The sequence below is a fragment of the Grus americana genome, chromosome 21, assembly GCF_028858705.1.
Source record: "Grus americana isolate bGruAme1 chromosome 21, bGruAme1.mat, whole genome shotgun sequence".
Lineage (NCBI taxonomy): Eukaryota > Metazoa > Chordata > Aves > Gruiformes > Gruidae > Grus > Grus americana.
This window is the reverse complement of record NC_072872.1, coordinates 3,819,360-3,833,370: the sequence shown is the minus strand read 5'-3', so window position 1 is coordinate 3,833,370 and position 14,011 is coordinate 3,819,360. Positions and strand designations below refer to the sequence as shown.

At 41.0% G+C, this 14,011-nt stretch overlaps 1 protein-coding gene across 4 annotated transcripts in view; it reads right to left on the bottom strand.

Moving 5' to 3' along the window:
* Positions 1–14,011, bottom strand: part of MTOR (mechanistic target of rapamycin kinase) — a 66,353-nt gene that overhangs the window by 46,062 nt on the left and 6,280 nt on the right. For 2 of the 4 annotated variants that reach the window (XM_054800986.1, XM_054800988.1), the window contains 21 exons: positions 13,330–13,516; positions 13,013–13,141; positions 11,942–12,186; positions 11,557–11,772; positions 10,699–10,904; positions 10,050–10,172; positions 9,619–9,708; positions 9,439–9,531; positions 8,801–8,935; positions 8,312–8,441; positions 7,841–8,091; positions 6,930–6,971; positions 5,812–5,898; positions 5,047–5,214; positions 4,669–4,781; positions 4,096–4,258; positions 3,755–3,847; positions 2,900–3,046; positions 1,940–2,082; positions 628–790; positions 327–472 (listed from right to left, as the gene is read on the bottom strand). In XM_054800986.1, the coding sequence (XP_054656961.1) occupies positions 327–472; positions 628–790; positions 1,940–2,082; positions 2,900–3,046; positions 3,755–3,847; positions 4,096–4,258; positions 4,669–4,781; positions 5,047–5,214; positions 5,812–5,898; positions 6,930–6,971; positions 7,841–8,091; positions 8,312–8,441; positions 8,801–8,935; positions 9,439–9,531; positions 9,619–9,708; positions 10,050–10,172; positions 10,699–10,904; positions 11,557–11,772; positions 11,942–12,186; positions 13,013–13,141; positions 13,330–13,516 (3,070 nt within the window). The remainder of the gene's footprint in view (positions 1–326; positions 473–627; positions 791–1,939; positions 2,083–2,899; positions 3,047–3,754; positions 3,848–4,095; positions 4,259–4,668; positions 4,782–5,046; positions 5,215–5,811; positions 5,899–6,929; positions 6,972–7,840; positions 8,092–8,311; positions 8,442–8,800; positions 8,936–9,438; positions 9,532–9,618; positions 9,709–10,049; positions 10,173–10,698; positions 10,905–11,556; positions 11,773–11,941; positions 12,187–13,012; positions 13,142–13,329; positions 13,517–14,011) is intronic. The other 2 variants (XM_054800987.1, XM_054800989.1) reach the window with 1 other exon arrangement.

The following is a 14,011-nucleotide window of genomic DNA, read 5'->3' as shown; positions in this document are numbered from 1 at the left end:
GCTTATTTCTATGTAGGTGTAGAAACCTCTCTCATTTAACTTACAATCACTCCACGACATCCCATATTGAACTCAAAGGGTGAGGTGGAAATCAGAAGACTCCACTTTTTCCTGCACAGCTTCCCACAGCTTCTGTCATAATTTTAACCGCAGAATAGAAGGGTAAAACTCAGCAGCTAGGAGTACACCTGCAAGCTAGTTAGTAGACCTACAACAAAGTTTTGTATCAGAGAGTGAAATCCTAAAAACTGTCTAGATTCATCCTAATGGTGTCCTAAATTAGGTATCTGATGCAAGAGCAGAAGTCTCATCAGTTGTGGTCCTACCTGATGAGAGACTCGAGAATGGCTGGGGTGGGACCCTTTTGAAATTCCAGCTCCTTGTAGTGAAGGGCCTTTGCATATGCTCGACATTTTGCAGCTCTTTCCCCCAGGAGGACAATGCCATTATCATCTCTCAAAGGCAGTGGACCCTGGGTAGAAGCACATACATCAAAAGCAGGATGAATATAAAAAAAAAAAAAAAAAAAAAAAAGAAAGCATGCATGAACTCTTCACACCCTTTCCATAGGCTAGACATCAGCCAGCTAGCCAGCATTAGAAAAGAGTTGCCAAACAGCATCTCTACCTTGTCACTGTGTTCCATGAATTCTGCCAAGTTCAGCAGTGTCTGAGTGACTTCTGCAATGTCCTGAGAAGTCAGGGCCAATTCAATGCTTCGGATCAGCTCATCCTGCTGGTCTTCATTCAGTTCAGACCAGCAAGAAACAAAAGCAGCATTGAAGAGATCTCTGAGGAGGAAAACAAAAGAGAGTGAGAGTGGAGATTCATTATTCATGAGAGAAAGTCTACTTGACAGCAGACTTGCCTTTGTATTCAGAGAAAGAGAGCTACAAAATACATTTATGTGTCTACCTGCAATAAATAGCGATTAGCTTTTATAAAGCTAATTTCTGTACCAAATACTGCATTTTAAAAACATGTAATAGGATGAGATACTACAACAGCAGAAATATTGTCCTATCATATGTTAGCAAGTATTTTAGGCTAGAACAAACTCTTCATAGCAGCAAGGATGCTCTGCTCTTCTGCTGTGAAGAACCAGGCCTAATCTGTCTTAGATCACAAGTGAATGTAGTGAAAAAGATGATCGCACATCTCTCTGGACACACATGCCGCAACACTTGTGTTTTCCGTGCTTGCTAGCAGACTGCAATAGCTGGAGTTTGCATTAGTGACAAAGCCTGAGGAGGATCAGTGATGAAAACCATATACAGTGACAAACCTTGTCACTGCTAGTACTGAGGAGAAATACTGTGGGATGGGTTTGAGATGCGTGGAGTACACATGGAGAAGGCTAGCGTTACCTCTGCCTACCTAGGAATTGCTGACTTTTCATCATTCTGTTTGCCTTTGTATTTCAAAAATGATAAAACTCACATTAAGACAAAATTAAACCAGGAATGAACAGTTTTCTAACAGCAGTAGTGAGACTCATATGCACTGAGATGACAAGTGTATGTCATCAAGAAGAGATAAACAGCCAACTGCTTACCAAGACTTAACGTTTCTCCAGACATACTGGTTGCAAAAGAAATAAAGCACTGCGGCTTATTCCATTCAGAGGCATTTTTATTCACCCACAGTAGCTCCTCAAAACTATTTCACACTCTGCTATTTTTCCAGCCTCACTTTTATGTGCCTTATGTTATTTCTAGACTAATATGCAGAATTCCACTGAAAGATTTTATGCACATCGTGGAGCAGCCAACTGGGAAGGGCGGAAATGAAATCAAGCTGCCAGCTGTTTGATTTGTCCCAAAGCAGGAACTATTGCTATTTATGGAATCTAAGAACTTTTAAGTAACTTTCTTTTTCCTTATAATATCTAGTTTGCATCTGCAATTTCAAGTGATCTGAAAAAAACAGAATTACTCTACCGAGCCATGGGATTATATGCCTGAGCCAGGGCCCAGCATGAACGCAAGGATGGTGAGGAGGAATCTTTCAGCAGCTCCAAACTCAGTCGTCTTAACCATTCCAACCAGTCATCTTTGGAAACTCTTCTTGCTGCTCCCCAGGCCTGCAGTACAAAGCAAGACAACTCAACTACCAAATGAAGCACTATCCAAAAGCGGAAGAAATTCATCAGCAGGCAGCATTACTCTTTTACAGCTCCAAATCACATTGCTGAGATTCCCTTTTCAATTCCCTGAAATCCGTTACTTTTACCAGATAATTTGCAGTACTTCAGTCTCATTTCTAAGAAATCTTCCCTAAATGCATTCCTGTCATGACATGCCAAGTATTTAACATGAATAATTATTTCCCTACAAAACTACATCAAGAGCTGAAGACACTGTTGAAACGTCAGCTTAAAAATACTTAATGTGTTTAGAATTACATCTTGAAGTCCAGCATTTTCAAACCAATCCGTCCCGCTACTGAACCAAGTGCTACACGCATTTACTGTTCAAATTAGCCAGTCCTTAGCTATTAAGTTTTATACTGGCTTCTAGGGAATATAGCACTAAGATATAAGAGAAGTGGCTGATTAAAGAAGGCAGAGGCTCCAAAATAGATGTCTCTGGAAGCTACAGATGATTTCTTGTGATCTAGGAAGTCTTGTTCATACTTCACCCAACAAGAAAGTGTCAAGATTACTTCACAGGCATTAATAGTCTGATAATTCAGCTGCTTCTATCTTTAAAGTTGCTCAGCGCCTTCTAATTTTAAAGAGAGTCTCAGACACTACTTTGACTTTGGTTTTGTGCAGAACTGGCAACAGAAAAGAGTTGTAAATAAATGTAGTTCAGAGGCACTGGACAAACTCCTTAGATGTGACACAATAGCTCCTCCCATCAGCAGTAAACTCATGCTGTGCACCACTCCAGTCTTACCTTCTGCAGGTTGATGGTGCTAACGTGTAATTTCTTCATGGGACCTGTTTCCACAGGACCACTGGCCAAAGCTTCTCCCTGGTTGCTTCTCAACATTCGATGCTGATAAATCAGGGGATCCTCCTCTTCATCAGCAAGAGTATAACCCTACAATAAATGGCTTACAATGAAGATCAGACCCACACATACAAAAGCAATTTTCTACAGGACAAATGGATGATTAAAGTCAGAGCATCACCCAGTCTCACAGCAAAATTTGTGAAGCAAACAACCACGTTTCATGATAGTGATTACACGTTATAAACCAGAGAACTTGAATGATATCCCTTTTCTATTCAAGGTAACTGATAAGAAATCTTAGCCCCTAGTATCAGAAGCCAAAATAATACACCTTAAAACAGGCGCTCTTTCCCATTTGACCCACTAGTAAGCCTAGAACAGCAGTGTGCTACTTGTTCCACACTAATCAAATTGCAAAGCAGTTACTGAGTTTTTGAAATGTGGGACATGCTATGGAAGATACTGAGATAACAAGGTCTCCTTAAGTCCTGAAACTGTGGAAAAAAATAGGGGAAATCCACATTTCAGAACCACTGAGAAAGAAAGTAATGACATTGGCTACAAGTCTACGTTCTTACCTAGAACTTGCAGTGATTTTTCTATAGGAAAAAACTGATACCAGTCGACAATTTTCCCAATGCAATCTCAAAGTCTACTTAAAAAGCTGTATTTAACATGCAAATACAGCAACAACCATTCTTTATTTTATGAGTGAAGTTTCCAGCTACATCTGTTTGAACATGAAAACAGCCCTAAAGCGCCCTTATGCAAACAACTGTACACTTGTCAACTCACCTTTACAATTCTGCAGATAAGAACATCATAGCGTTGATGGTTAATTCTGTGTCGCACCAGAACTTTGTTCACCATTGGGATAAAAATCTGGTACTGTACAGGGGAATACATCAAAAGCTAGTTACTCAGTGTGACCAAGAGCAGTAAAATTCCACCTTTGTTTCATCAATCTTATACAAAACCAATTCTGAAACTCTCTTAATTCCAGAAACAACTAAGAGAAGAAAAATCTGTTTTCTTTAAAATCCTGAATGAGTGCATTATGAATATTGAACTTTAAAGCCTTGATCTTTGGGACAGCCCCTCCTTCAATGAGCTTTCAAGCCTAAGAAGAATATTACCTTCTTTCCCAGCTGGAACACCAGAGAGGAGAGCGTGTCCATTGCAGTAGTTCGTAGCTCAGGGCTCTGATCTAGTGTTCGCACAATGGGATGAATAATCCGTGAAGCATAATCAGTGAAATCCAGGGACTCTGTCAAACGGTCCACTGTTTCTAGAGCAGCTCTAAAGTCAGAGCAGAAAGAAGAGAGGTCTCATCTCTCATGGTATAAGACAGGATAAATGAAATATAAAAATACATAAGTGATTCATGCTCAGTTCTCCTAGGCATCAGTAGTAATAGGAAAAACAGGTCACCAGAACTCTGTAAGTGCAGTTAGTACTTGCAGAACAGCTTGCAAGTTGTAGTGACTAAAATACTGGCAGGTGAGAACCAGAAAGTAGTAGTCTATACTCAAGTAAAGCTAGTAACAGTGCTGTGATGTCCAACCAAAAGTCACCTTCCATAATGATTTAACACAGAGAAAACCCACGGAAGGAACCAAGCGGTATTTCATTCCACAAATGGCTAGAGCAGCCATTGCAGAAATTGGATATCACAGGCAAGAAAGAGCTGCAAAGCCACAAACACTTACTTGCGGGCCACCACTGGGACATCTGGGGCATCAAATAGCTTTACAATGGGAGGTAGTAACAAATGAAGGTAGTCATCCAGGTTAGCTCCAAAGAGCTGGATCGCATTCAATAGCTGGAGGGAAAAATGACCCAATGTGACTCAAAGTCATGAAAGAGATGTGTTTTAAATAAGTCAGTATCCAGTGAAAAGTTGCTTCAACCCTGCACTTTAAACAAAAGTACTGTCTGCATCATTTCACACCAAGCCACTGCTGAACTGTACCTATCCCATTTGCTTGCCACACACAAGCAAAGAGCTTGCTGGAGCAGGGCACATTGGGCACGCACCTGCCTCGGCAACGCTCAGTTCACCCCAGTTGCTGCAGCTTCCCGCTCACCTTGACAGAGACAATGCGACTCTGACTGTTGTCATGCATGAAGACCCGTAACATGTGAGGAATGAGCTGAGGCAGGTAAAGTTTGAATTCGCCTCCGAGAGCTACAACAATTTGCTCAATAAGTAGGATAATTGTGCTCTGTATGGAGTTGTTCATGACCCAGAAGTCCTACAGAAAGAGAAAAAAAAAAACCCCAAACAACAAAAAACCCAAACAGTTCTTCAATTGAGCTGTACCAATTACAAAAGCAACAAACCATAGGAGAGAGTCTTTAGATAAATTCAAGATTGCAGGGAGGGACTATACTTCCCTTATAGATGAACATGAATTGGCAGTTTTGGTCTGCTTTTAAAGCACTCTGTGCCTTCGGTATATTTATAGCTGTTAAAAACAACCTCTAGGCAACAGATTTTTCCTAATCCTTCTAAGTGTTTGCAAACAGTTAAGTGAAAATGAAGTGAAATGCCACCTATTTATGAACTCCAAACACTTCTTGCTAAAACTGTGTTTCTGAAAGTAGTAAGTGCACAAAATCCAAGCGCTCAGAAGAACTCAGGCACTAGCAGAACCTGCCCTTATTGCAGTTGCTAGAAATAATGTATATTATTGTTTCAAACATACGTTATTTCAAAATACAATTATTACTTCAAATGTGTGGAATTCTGCACTTTATATGAATTTATGAAGACTTGATAGATTTGATAATGACAGAAACACTATCCACATTTTCTGACAATAAAATGCTGGCTTAAAGATTGTACTCACTCTCATCAGGGTGACAATTTCATCCATATATGGCCGAATATGACTTCTCACAAAGGACACCAACATCCCTAGCTGCTGGAACAAGAACTGGAAGGAAGAAATGTGTAGTGATCAATGTAGCTTATTTAAATATCAAAGCAGCACAGGGTAAATGGTGTTTCACAGGCCAATTGCAAGCTCATTTACCAAACAGCATGCACAGCTCCTATATGCTCAAAATCTGGGGCTAAATTCTTGGCAGCTTCAGCTCGGTGGTTTGGGTTTTTGGGGGTGTGTGGGGGAGTGGTTTTGGTTTTTTTGGTTGGAGTTTCTTCCCCCCTCAACTTGCATCAAAAATTTTGTGAGCTCAAAGCCTTAGACAGTCAAGCATACAAACTGTTTATAATGTGCCAGCAAATTTATGAAGTGTCAGAACAGACTTGCAAGCACAAACACCTCAACCACAGAGCTTTGTAATTTAGGTTTGAAGTATGCTTCCAAAAATTAAGCCCCTAATCTTTTCCCCCTGCCTATAATCCAAACCAGCACACATTTTAAGATACTCTTTCTGGACTCTTTCCCATGCCCACCAAAATATATTGGTGAAAAGTTACTGTGGAAGAGAGTTTGGTCCTTGCCAGAAATATCACATTTTTTTGAAACGATGGTTGATTGTCTCAGTCAAAATTCTTCTATGGTACAATTTTATTCCGATATACTATGACAGTTTTGCAATTCATTTTGCCCCAATACAATCTTATGCACTCACGACAATGAATTTACTTTTGAGATTGGTATGAAATAATGTGGGTTAAATCACTCTGTCCACAAAATAAATGTATATAATATTTCTTCCACTAGGAAAATGTAAGTTATCGTATATTAAATATCATTTCTTCATGCAATATTTGAAGATTATAGTGACAAAATACAAAGTGGAGCTCAGAAAAAGAGATAACTGATTTTTGTGACAACTAAGTAAGAAATAACATCAGCTTCTTTAGTGAGAGCAGAACACCTGCATTTACCAAAAACGAACCCTGAGCTCCTGTACTGTGCCTTTTTTGGTGTAGTGAGAGAATGCTTACATATAGGACAAGGACCTGCCTCCTTTAGATTTTAGTGTCACGCATACCCACCTCAGCTCTTCTCCCCAGTACACTTTCACCATCTTCTTTTACCTGAAAATTTTTAAACAGAGTGTGCACAACTGCATAGCTTTCAAGCAAGTTAGATCAGTCAGGTCTAGGAGTTCGGCCAACCCAGGCGTGTGAGATGTTTTCCTTCCAATCTGAGTAGTAGTTCAGTCTGGGAGAAAACAGTGGTTCTATAGCAGGGTTGGGATTCTGCTAAGGGAGCACCCATCCCACCTATAAAACACAGTACCAATAACTAGTACAAACTGCCCTTCCCACCCCAGAGATTATTTTCAGCTGCCTGAGGAAAAGGCTTGGCAAACAGCAGCCATCTCTGGTTAGGTGAACCTTTAGCCCATTATTACCTTCACACAATTCTCGTTTCCTTCTAAAACTGTAACTTAAGTGGGAAGGAAGAGAAAGCACTGCTGTGGAATCACCACCCACACTGCTCTGAATGTTAGCAGACTGTAGCAAATTGAATTTTCCTTCTCACAGATGAGCCAAAGTACATGGCTGCATCAGAAATTTTAAATAATCTACCTCTATTATTTAATAATACTGTTTGCAACAGTACATTAATGCAGAGATCACTGAAAGCTCTGGAAGCTGCACAGGCTGTTTTCCTGAACAAGACCAGCTTGATAAAAAAACAGAATCAAATATTGGCCTTCTAAGGATTATGCTCAGAAGCAGCTGTTTCAATAAGCAGCAAAAAAAAATTGTTTCCATTGGATATTCTATCAAATGCTCACAGGAGAGAAAAAGCAGAGCTGAACCTCACTTCTGCAGCATGCTTGGCAGCAACACATAGCATAGCAATGCCCAAAGCCAGTCGCATTCTCTTTTAAAAAATGGATTCTTATTTTAGGGCAGTGGAACAGGAAGGAAGAAGTGGTCCCTAGTACACTCACCTCTCGGATGGCACCATCACAAACCCGTATTACATTAAGGAATGTTGGCATGACCTGGGGCAGGAACTGCACACACTTCAGCCCAAGAGATTTGAAAATAAAGGTGATGGCCTGAACTACCATAGTGTGGTGTTGGGACAAGGACTGGTCTCGGAAAATTCTCATCAGTGCCACCATAGAGACAGCTGGATAGAATTCATCCAGAGGGAGGTTTCCCATGTTGACCAACATCTCACTGGTACTGTAGTCCGCTAGGAGAAAGAAGGTAGTGTCAAAAGCTACATGTTGAATGGCCTTGAATATCAGTTCAGGAGCACTTGAGTACTAGGTGAAAACATGTACACTAATAATTTGTTAAGAAAAGGAGACAAACTGGTAACAACAAAACAAAAAAACCCCAACAACAACAAAAAATCAAGACCTGTTTGTAGATCCCAAAGCTATTAACTTGAAATAAATTCAGATGCTTACAAGAATCCTGGCTGGATTTGGACTCTGAGAGGCTGACAGCTGAAGCATCTCGTGACTGATCAATCATGCCAATGTTCACTTTGTGTTTGTAAGGGTCCAAAGCACCCAGCAACCCTAACACACGAATAGCCTGGTAAGACAGAAACAAAAAGAAAATTCATCAGAACTTCAACACCAAGGCAAAAGTCAACTCATGAACCCATGTTTGGAAAGGTCCTGAGGATTAAAGAGAGAAGATCTGGAACTAAAGTGACTGCCTGGGAAAAAAAAAAAAAAAAAAAATTCAATGTTTTTCATCCAGCCACTGGAGGCCATTTCACTGGCTTAACACTTTCACACTCTTTCACGCTCTGCTTACTGTACTTTTATCAACCACAGTGATGAACTTTCACCTCCTTCCCCTGCCGAATCTATGCAGACACATTGATTTGACAACTCTTTCCCCAAAAAACTTTTAGAAATGGTTGTGTGATAGCTTCATGTTCATACCTCTCGACGGGTACCCTGGTTCTGCTCAGTCTTCAAGAAGTTCAGAAGCACCTCCAGCAAAGTTGGGTACTTCCTATACGGTTCCACCACATAACCAGTGCTGGCCACAAGCTGTCCCAGTGTCCAAAGAGCCACCTGGAAAGATCAAGCCCAGAGAAGATTAGTTTTGATCAGGGAATTTATTATGCCTCGTGATCCATCAGTCATTCAACTTCTATCAAGTTTCTTTGAACATTTTAGCATCACAGTGTAAACCACTGTCCATGGTTTGAAAGTCCCTATAATGAGCATTTTTTTAATAAGCAATAGTAAAGAAAGTGATAATCAACAATCCGTTAGACTCTGACTGCCATAACTGCCCTCACTTAGAGATACAATTCAAATAGGCATTCAATTCAGTGAGTCCATGTCTTCCAATAAAAACTGCCTTTTTTTTTTTTAATTCTTCTTCTTCTTTTCCTTTAACAACTCTGTACTAAGTCACAACAGACAGGCACTGACCTGCATGCCACAAATGTGACCAAGAGACTTGAGCGATTAAAAGGTTCATTTTAGCAGCTACGATGGGACACATGAATACTCTGCTACAGCTTTGGTCACAGTGGATGGCAAGTTTAGTGCAGTTGTCAAACACTTACTTGTCTTTTAGCCAGCAGGGAGGAGTCCTGTAGCATGTCCATAATTATAATGAAGAGCTCATCCACCCACTTCCTCATTTCCAGCCCACTGACCTATTGAAAGACAAAAATCAAAGTCCTTCATCTAGCATTGCCAAAAGCTTAACAAGTATGGCAAAGAGGTACCTGCAGTATCCCTACCTGTGCAAGCTCCCCTATGGTAGCTAGGACATTGTTAATCACCCCTGGGTTTGGATCTGGATCAGGATCTTTCAGTTTCACAATCAGTGCCTGGTAGGTGACAGAGGAACAAATTAGAATGTGTTTAGAAGACTCCTTGCTGCACATACAACATTCAAAATGATCTTTGCTTTTGTTTACACCTAAAATTGATTCCATAGGGGCTCAACTTGCATCATGGTGAGCATTTCAACAGTGAGCGAAACTTGTGTTTCACAAACTTCATGCAAATCCAGAATCAAGACTGTTGCATACATGTATTACTGTGGGTAACATCCACAAAAAAAATCTGATTTTTTCCTGCTATGACGAAGCAGAAGAACTGATGGTCATGTATCCACTTGCTGTATCATCTCACTCCAGAATCACCAGGAAATGTACAGAGACTCTACCTTAAGAATAGGCTCCATATACGGACGAATGAGGCGTGGAGCATTAGAAACCAGGTGACCCAACATCCTGGCACTCTGCTCTTTAATCCTGCCAACACCGCTGTGTTCCAGCTCTGTTAGAATCTGCAGAAAAGACAATGGAACCATGAGAACAGGGAAAATAAAGGTAGGCAAAGATTCTTTGGATTTCCTCCTCTCCTGTCCAATGACAACAGAAAGAAAAAGCAATCTCAGCACTTATAGAGGGTGTTCTACATTTACACCCCATCATGTTATTCATGTCTAAATGAAGCTAAAATTAATTAGCATAAAACTGAATAGATGGCTCCAAAACCATCTACATTTATGAAGTGGTGCCATCCATTCACCTAAAAGAAGCACAGAACATTCTTCCTCAATACCGATGGAAAGCACTCCAGAATGATCAATGTGGGGTGAAATAACGACTGCTATTTTTTCCTTTCTAATACACCCTTAGAGCTTCAGTCCAAACATCTATCACTAAAAAGACTTCCTGAAACCTGATAAATATTTTCCAAAAGGGAGCTATTCCCCCACTCAAAGGGGGGCTAGACAGCCCAGTCTTTAACACCATCTTAGTCTCAATACCAAGTGCTCTATTTTCATTGCAGGCATCCCTCTTCATTACCTGGATTAACATCTTGCGCAGGAAAGGCATAACGAAAGCAGGGTTCATGCTGCTCAGGCGACCCACGGTACAGATGGCCAGCTCTCGGATTTCAAATACTTGATCATTCAGGGCCACAAAAAGAGCTTGCAAATTTTCCGCCTGGGCAAGGTGAGCATCAAATCGCTCATCCAGAGAAGCCAACACACAGAAACGTATATCAGGGTCTGCAAGAACACATTTGTTTCTCTTTAAATGCAGTAAACTCCTGTTAATCTTATTATCGCCCTTGTTCACCAACTGGCCTCAAAAATTCTTCACAACCTCAGGGAAATGCTGAGAACTTCCCCAGCATGGGACACTACCTCAGTGTTTTACACATGAGAAACAGGGTAGGTCAGCCCAACAAATTCAGTACTGCCCCAATAACCACGTCAGTACATCGCCAACCTCTTACACCTACAAGTGGTGCATTTGGAGACAGTGTGCAGAAAATGAACTCATCTCAGGTTACCATATTGCAACTGAAAGAATAAAAAAAAAAATCAACAGAAGATTCAACAGAAGAAACCAGTCCCTTCCCAAACAACAAAGTCGAAGACCACACCACAGAACAGCAGCAAAAGAAGTCTCAGGGCTCTACCTAGTTCAAAGGATTACTGAGGGCACAGTTTGAGCATTTTGCACTAGGGTACTATTAATACCTCAAAAATCAAGATCTGGAAAGATAAGTTGGGAGACCTTTTTAAGTTATAAAGAATGACAGCTTAAGTTAGTGGCAAATATGTTCAAATTCTACCACAACCATAATGTTGTCACCTGTTCATGTGCTAAAATTAACGTGGTAGGAGAACCCTTTTCTCTGAATCCCACACTAACCTGGGTCAGTTATTCCAACCACAAGCAGTTTGCTGAGAACATCAGCCACGACCTGCACCGCCGTCTGACTGACCACATGGGCATGACCACTGATCAAGTGGATGGAAGGTGTGAGCAAGCGAGAGCAAGTGCGGGCTGCTTCCATCCGGATCTCCTTGTGTTCGCTGTTCAGAAAGTGGTCTGCACAGTGCCGAACAAACTGCGTCAGAGAGTGGCCTAGAAAGAAGATGGGGAGTTTAATACAGGTTTACACTTCAATTACTGGTTTTACCAGGGAAAACAAGTTTAAAGAAAATGCTCTCAGAATTTTCCTGCTACTTTACTCCAACAAACTGGTGTTTATATCCCATACCCCTTGGCCCCCTGCTTCCTTATTTCATCTTACCTTCAAACTCAAAGCTACCCAGTGTACGAAGGGCAAGGGTGATGCTACCCACATCACTGGCCTCGGGGATGTTGGTGAGGCTAGGGGAGGCAAGTTGGTGGGCAAGGCCCTTTGGCATGCCTGGATGTCGCAGAGGCTTGTGCATTAGAACAAGGGAGAGCATTTTCAGCAGCCCATCCTGGATGTCTTTCTTTAGCTGAGGGATCTGACGACTCAAGTCGTACAGCACAGCTGTTAGAGCAGGGCTGAGGACAAGAAGTAGGCAGATAGTCATTAGAACAGAAACAGCGAGGTGCATATTTCACCTTTTTGTTTATGCCTTCGCCCATCAGAAGATAATTGCGGGCACTCACACATCACGGTAACACCTGTCAGCAGAGCACAAGGGTCCTTGTGTGGAGTCAGGCACATGAGATGACTTTCTTGTATGAACTCGGAGAGCAAACTGCTGGGACTGCAGCACACATTGCTACATTAGGCAGTATTGCTAGAATACTGTTACAAATCTAAGTGATTCCTCATACTTGTGCTTTTTGGACACAAAGGCAACTAAACTTCCAGATGGTAGCATTCGTTTAAACAGCTCTGTGCTACCTGAATACTTTCTCCATACCCTCCCGTACTAACAGCTTCATGAGCTAGGAAATTTCCAACGGGAACCATCAGCTCCAAACGTAAAAGAAGCTAGGAGTAAATAATTCAGTGCTTCAATTCTCCTTCACTGCTAATTCGATATGGCAGAAATCTGCTGGCCTTCAAGAGGCTTTCAAAACTTTTGCAGACTGTTGCTAAATGTGTTTGAATAGTGGAAAGTAAAGGAGATTGCTTTTGAATTCACTTGTTCTACAAAAATATTTCTTTACACAGAGACCAATGCTCTTAAGTAACACAGACACGTTAACACTTAAAACAGATTATTCTCCTGAAAGAGCTACACTGATCACCTGAAAGGTCATTTAAAAGCAATAATCTTCGTTCTCAATCTGAAGACTTTCAAGGTCTCATTCTGTATGGCCAACAATGCCATCCAGTGGCTAACAGAAAAAACGTGCTCCCGTGCCTTGTACTTACCTCAGGCCCACAGCCAGCATAGGTTCCAAAAGCTCTTTGATGTCCTGCTGGATGCTGGGTCCCATGGCTCGTGCCAGCATACTAATGCAGGTGAAGACTGTGGCATCAACCTGCACAGACTTCTGCCTCCTGGAAAGGGACCACATAAAAGTTAATGAAAAGGAGCTGCTATTTTTCAAACATCTTTTCTCATCCCACTTCTGCGTTATCAGTCTTACAGAAATATCTGATTTTAATACAATAAATTGATCCCACATCACAAAAATTATACAAAGAACAGGCGTTTCGGTTTCTTCCTCTAACCTTCACATACTTACTTGTGTGCAAAGTCCTTTGGTGGAAGAGCTGCTTTTATGATTTCAAGGACTTTTGGCAGGTAAGCTTGAAACTCAGACCTCACAGCCACAGAAAGCAAACCCAAGGCCTGGAAGGCTGCTGTTCTCTCCTTCTCCTTCTTCACACAGCTGAGAACATGATTCATGGTGTCTGGAAGATACTGATCAGCTGCCCACAAGAGAACAATACAGATATTGAAACTCATTTAGGTTTATACAGTTGCATTACATTTGCAACTAAACCTTTACAAGTATAAAGCAGGGAACAGACATAGCCATAAAAAATGTGCTGAGACCTGGCAAACACATGTCACCATATAATAAAATTTTCAAAGTCCAGAAGGCTTTTTTTTAAAAAAAACAATATTCACCAAGATAAGAGCTATGGAAAAAAAACCCCATTGCAACAAGTTCCATACACAAATAAGATCCAAGCATCTTGATTTTATAATGATTGATTGGAAAGTTGAAAGAACAACACAAAGTTTGTTCCAACCCACTTAGTGCAGCTTGGTGACTTGCCTCCAACTCTGACAGTCTCCTAAGCTTGCTTGATAAATCAATTGAACTATCTATTTTCTTCATCAGAGCAATACTTTGGCATCAGATATCAAGTCACACTTATTCAGAAAAAAAAGACTGTCCTTCCAGAGGAGAATTTGAT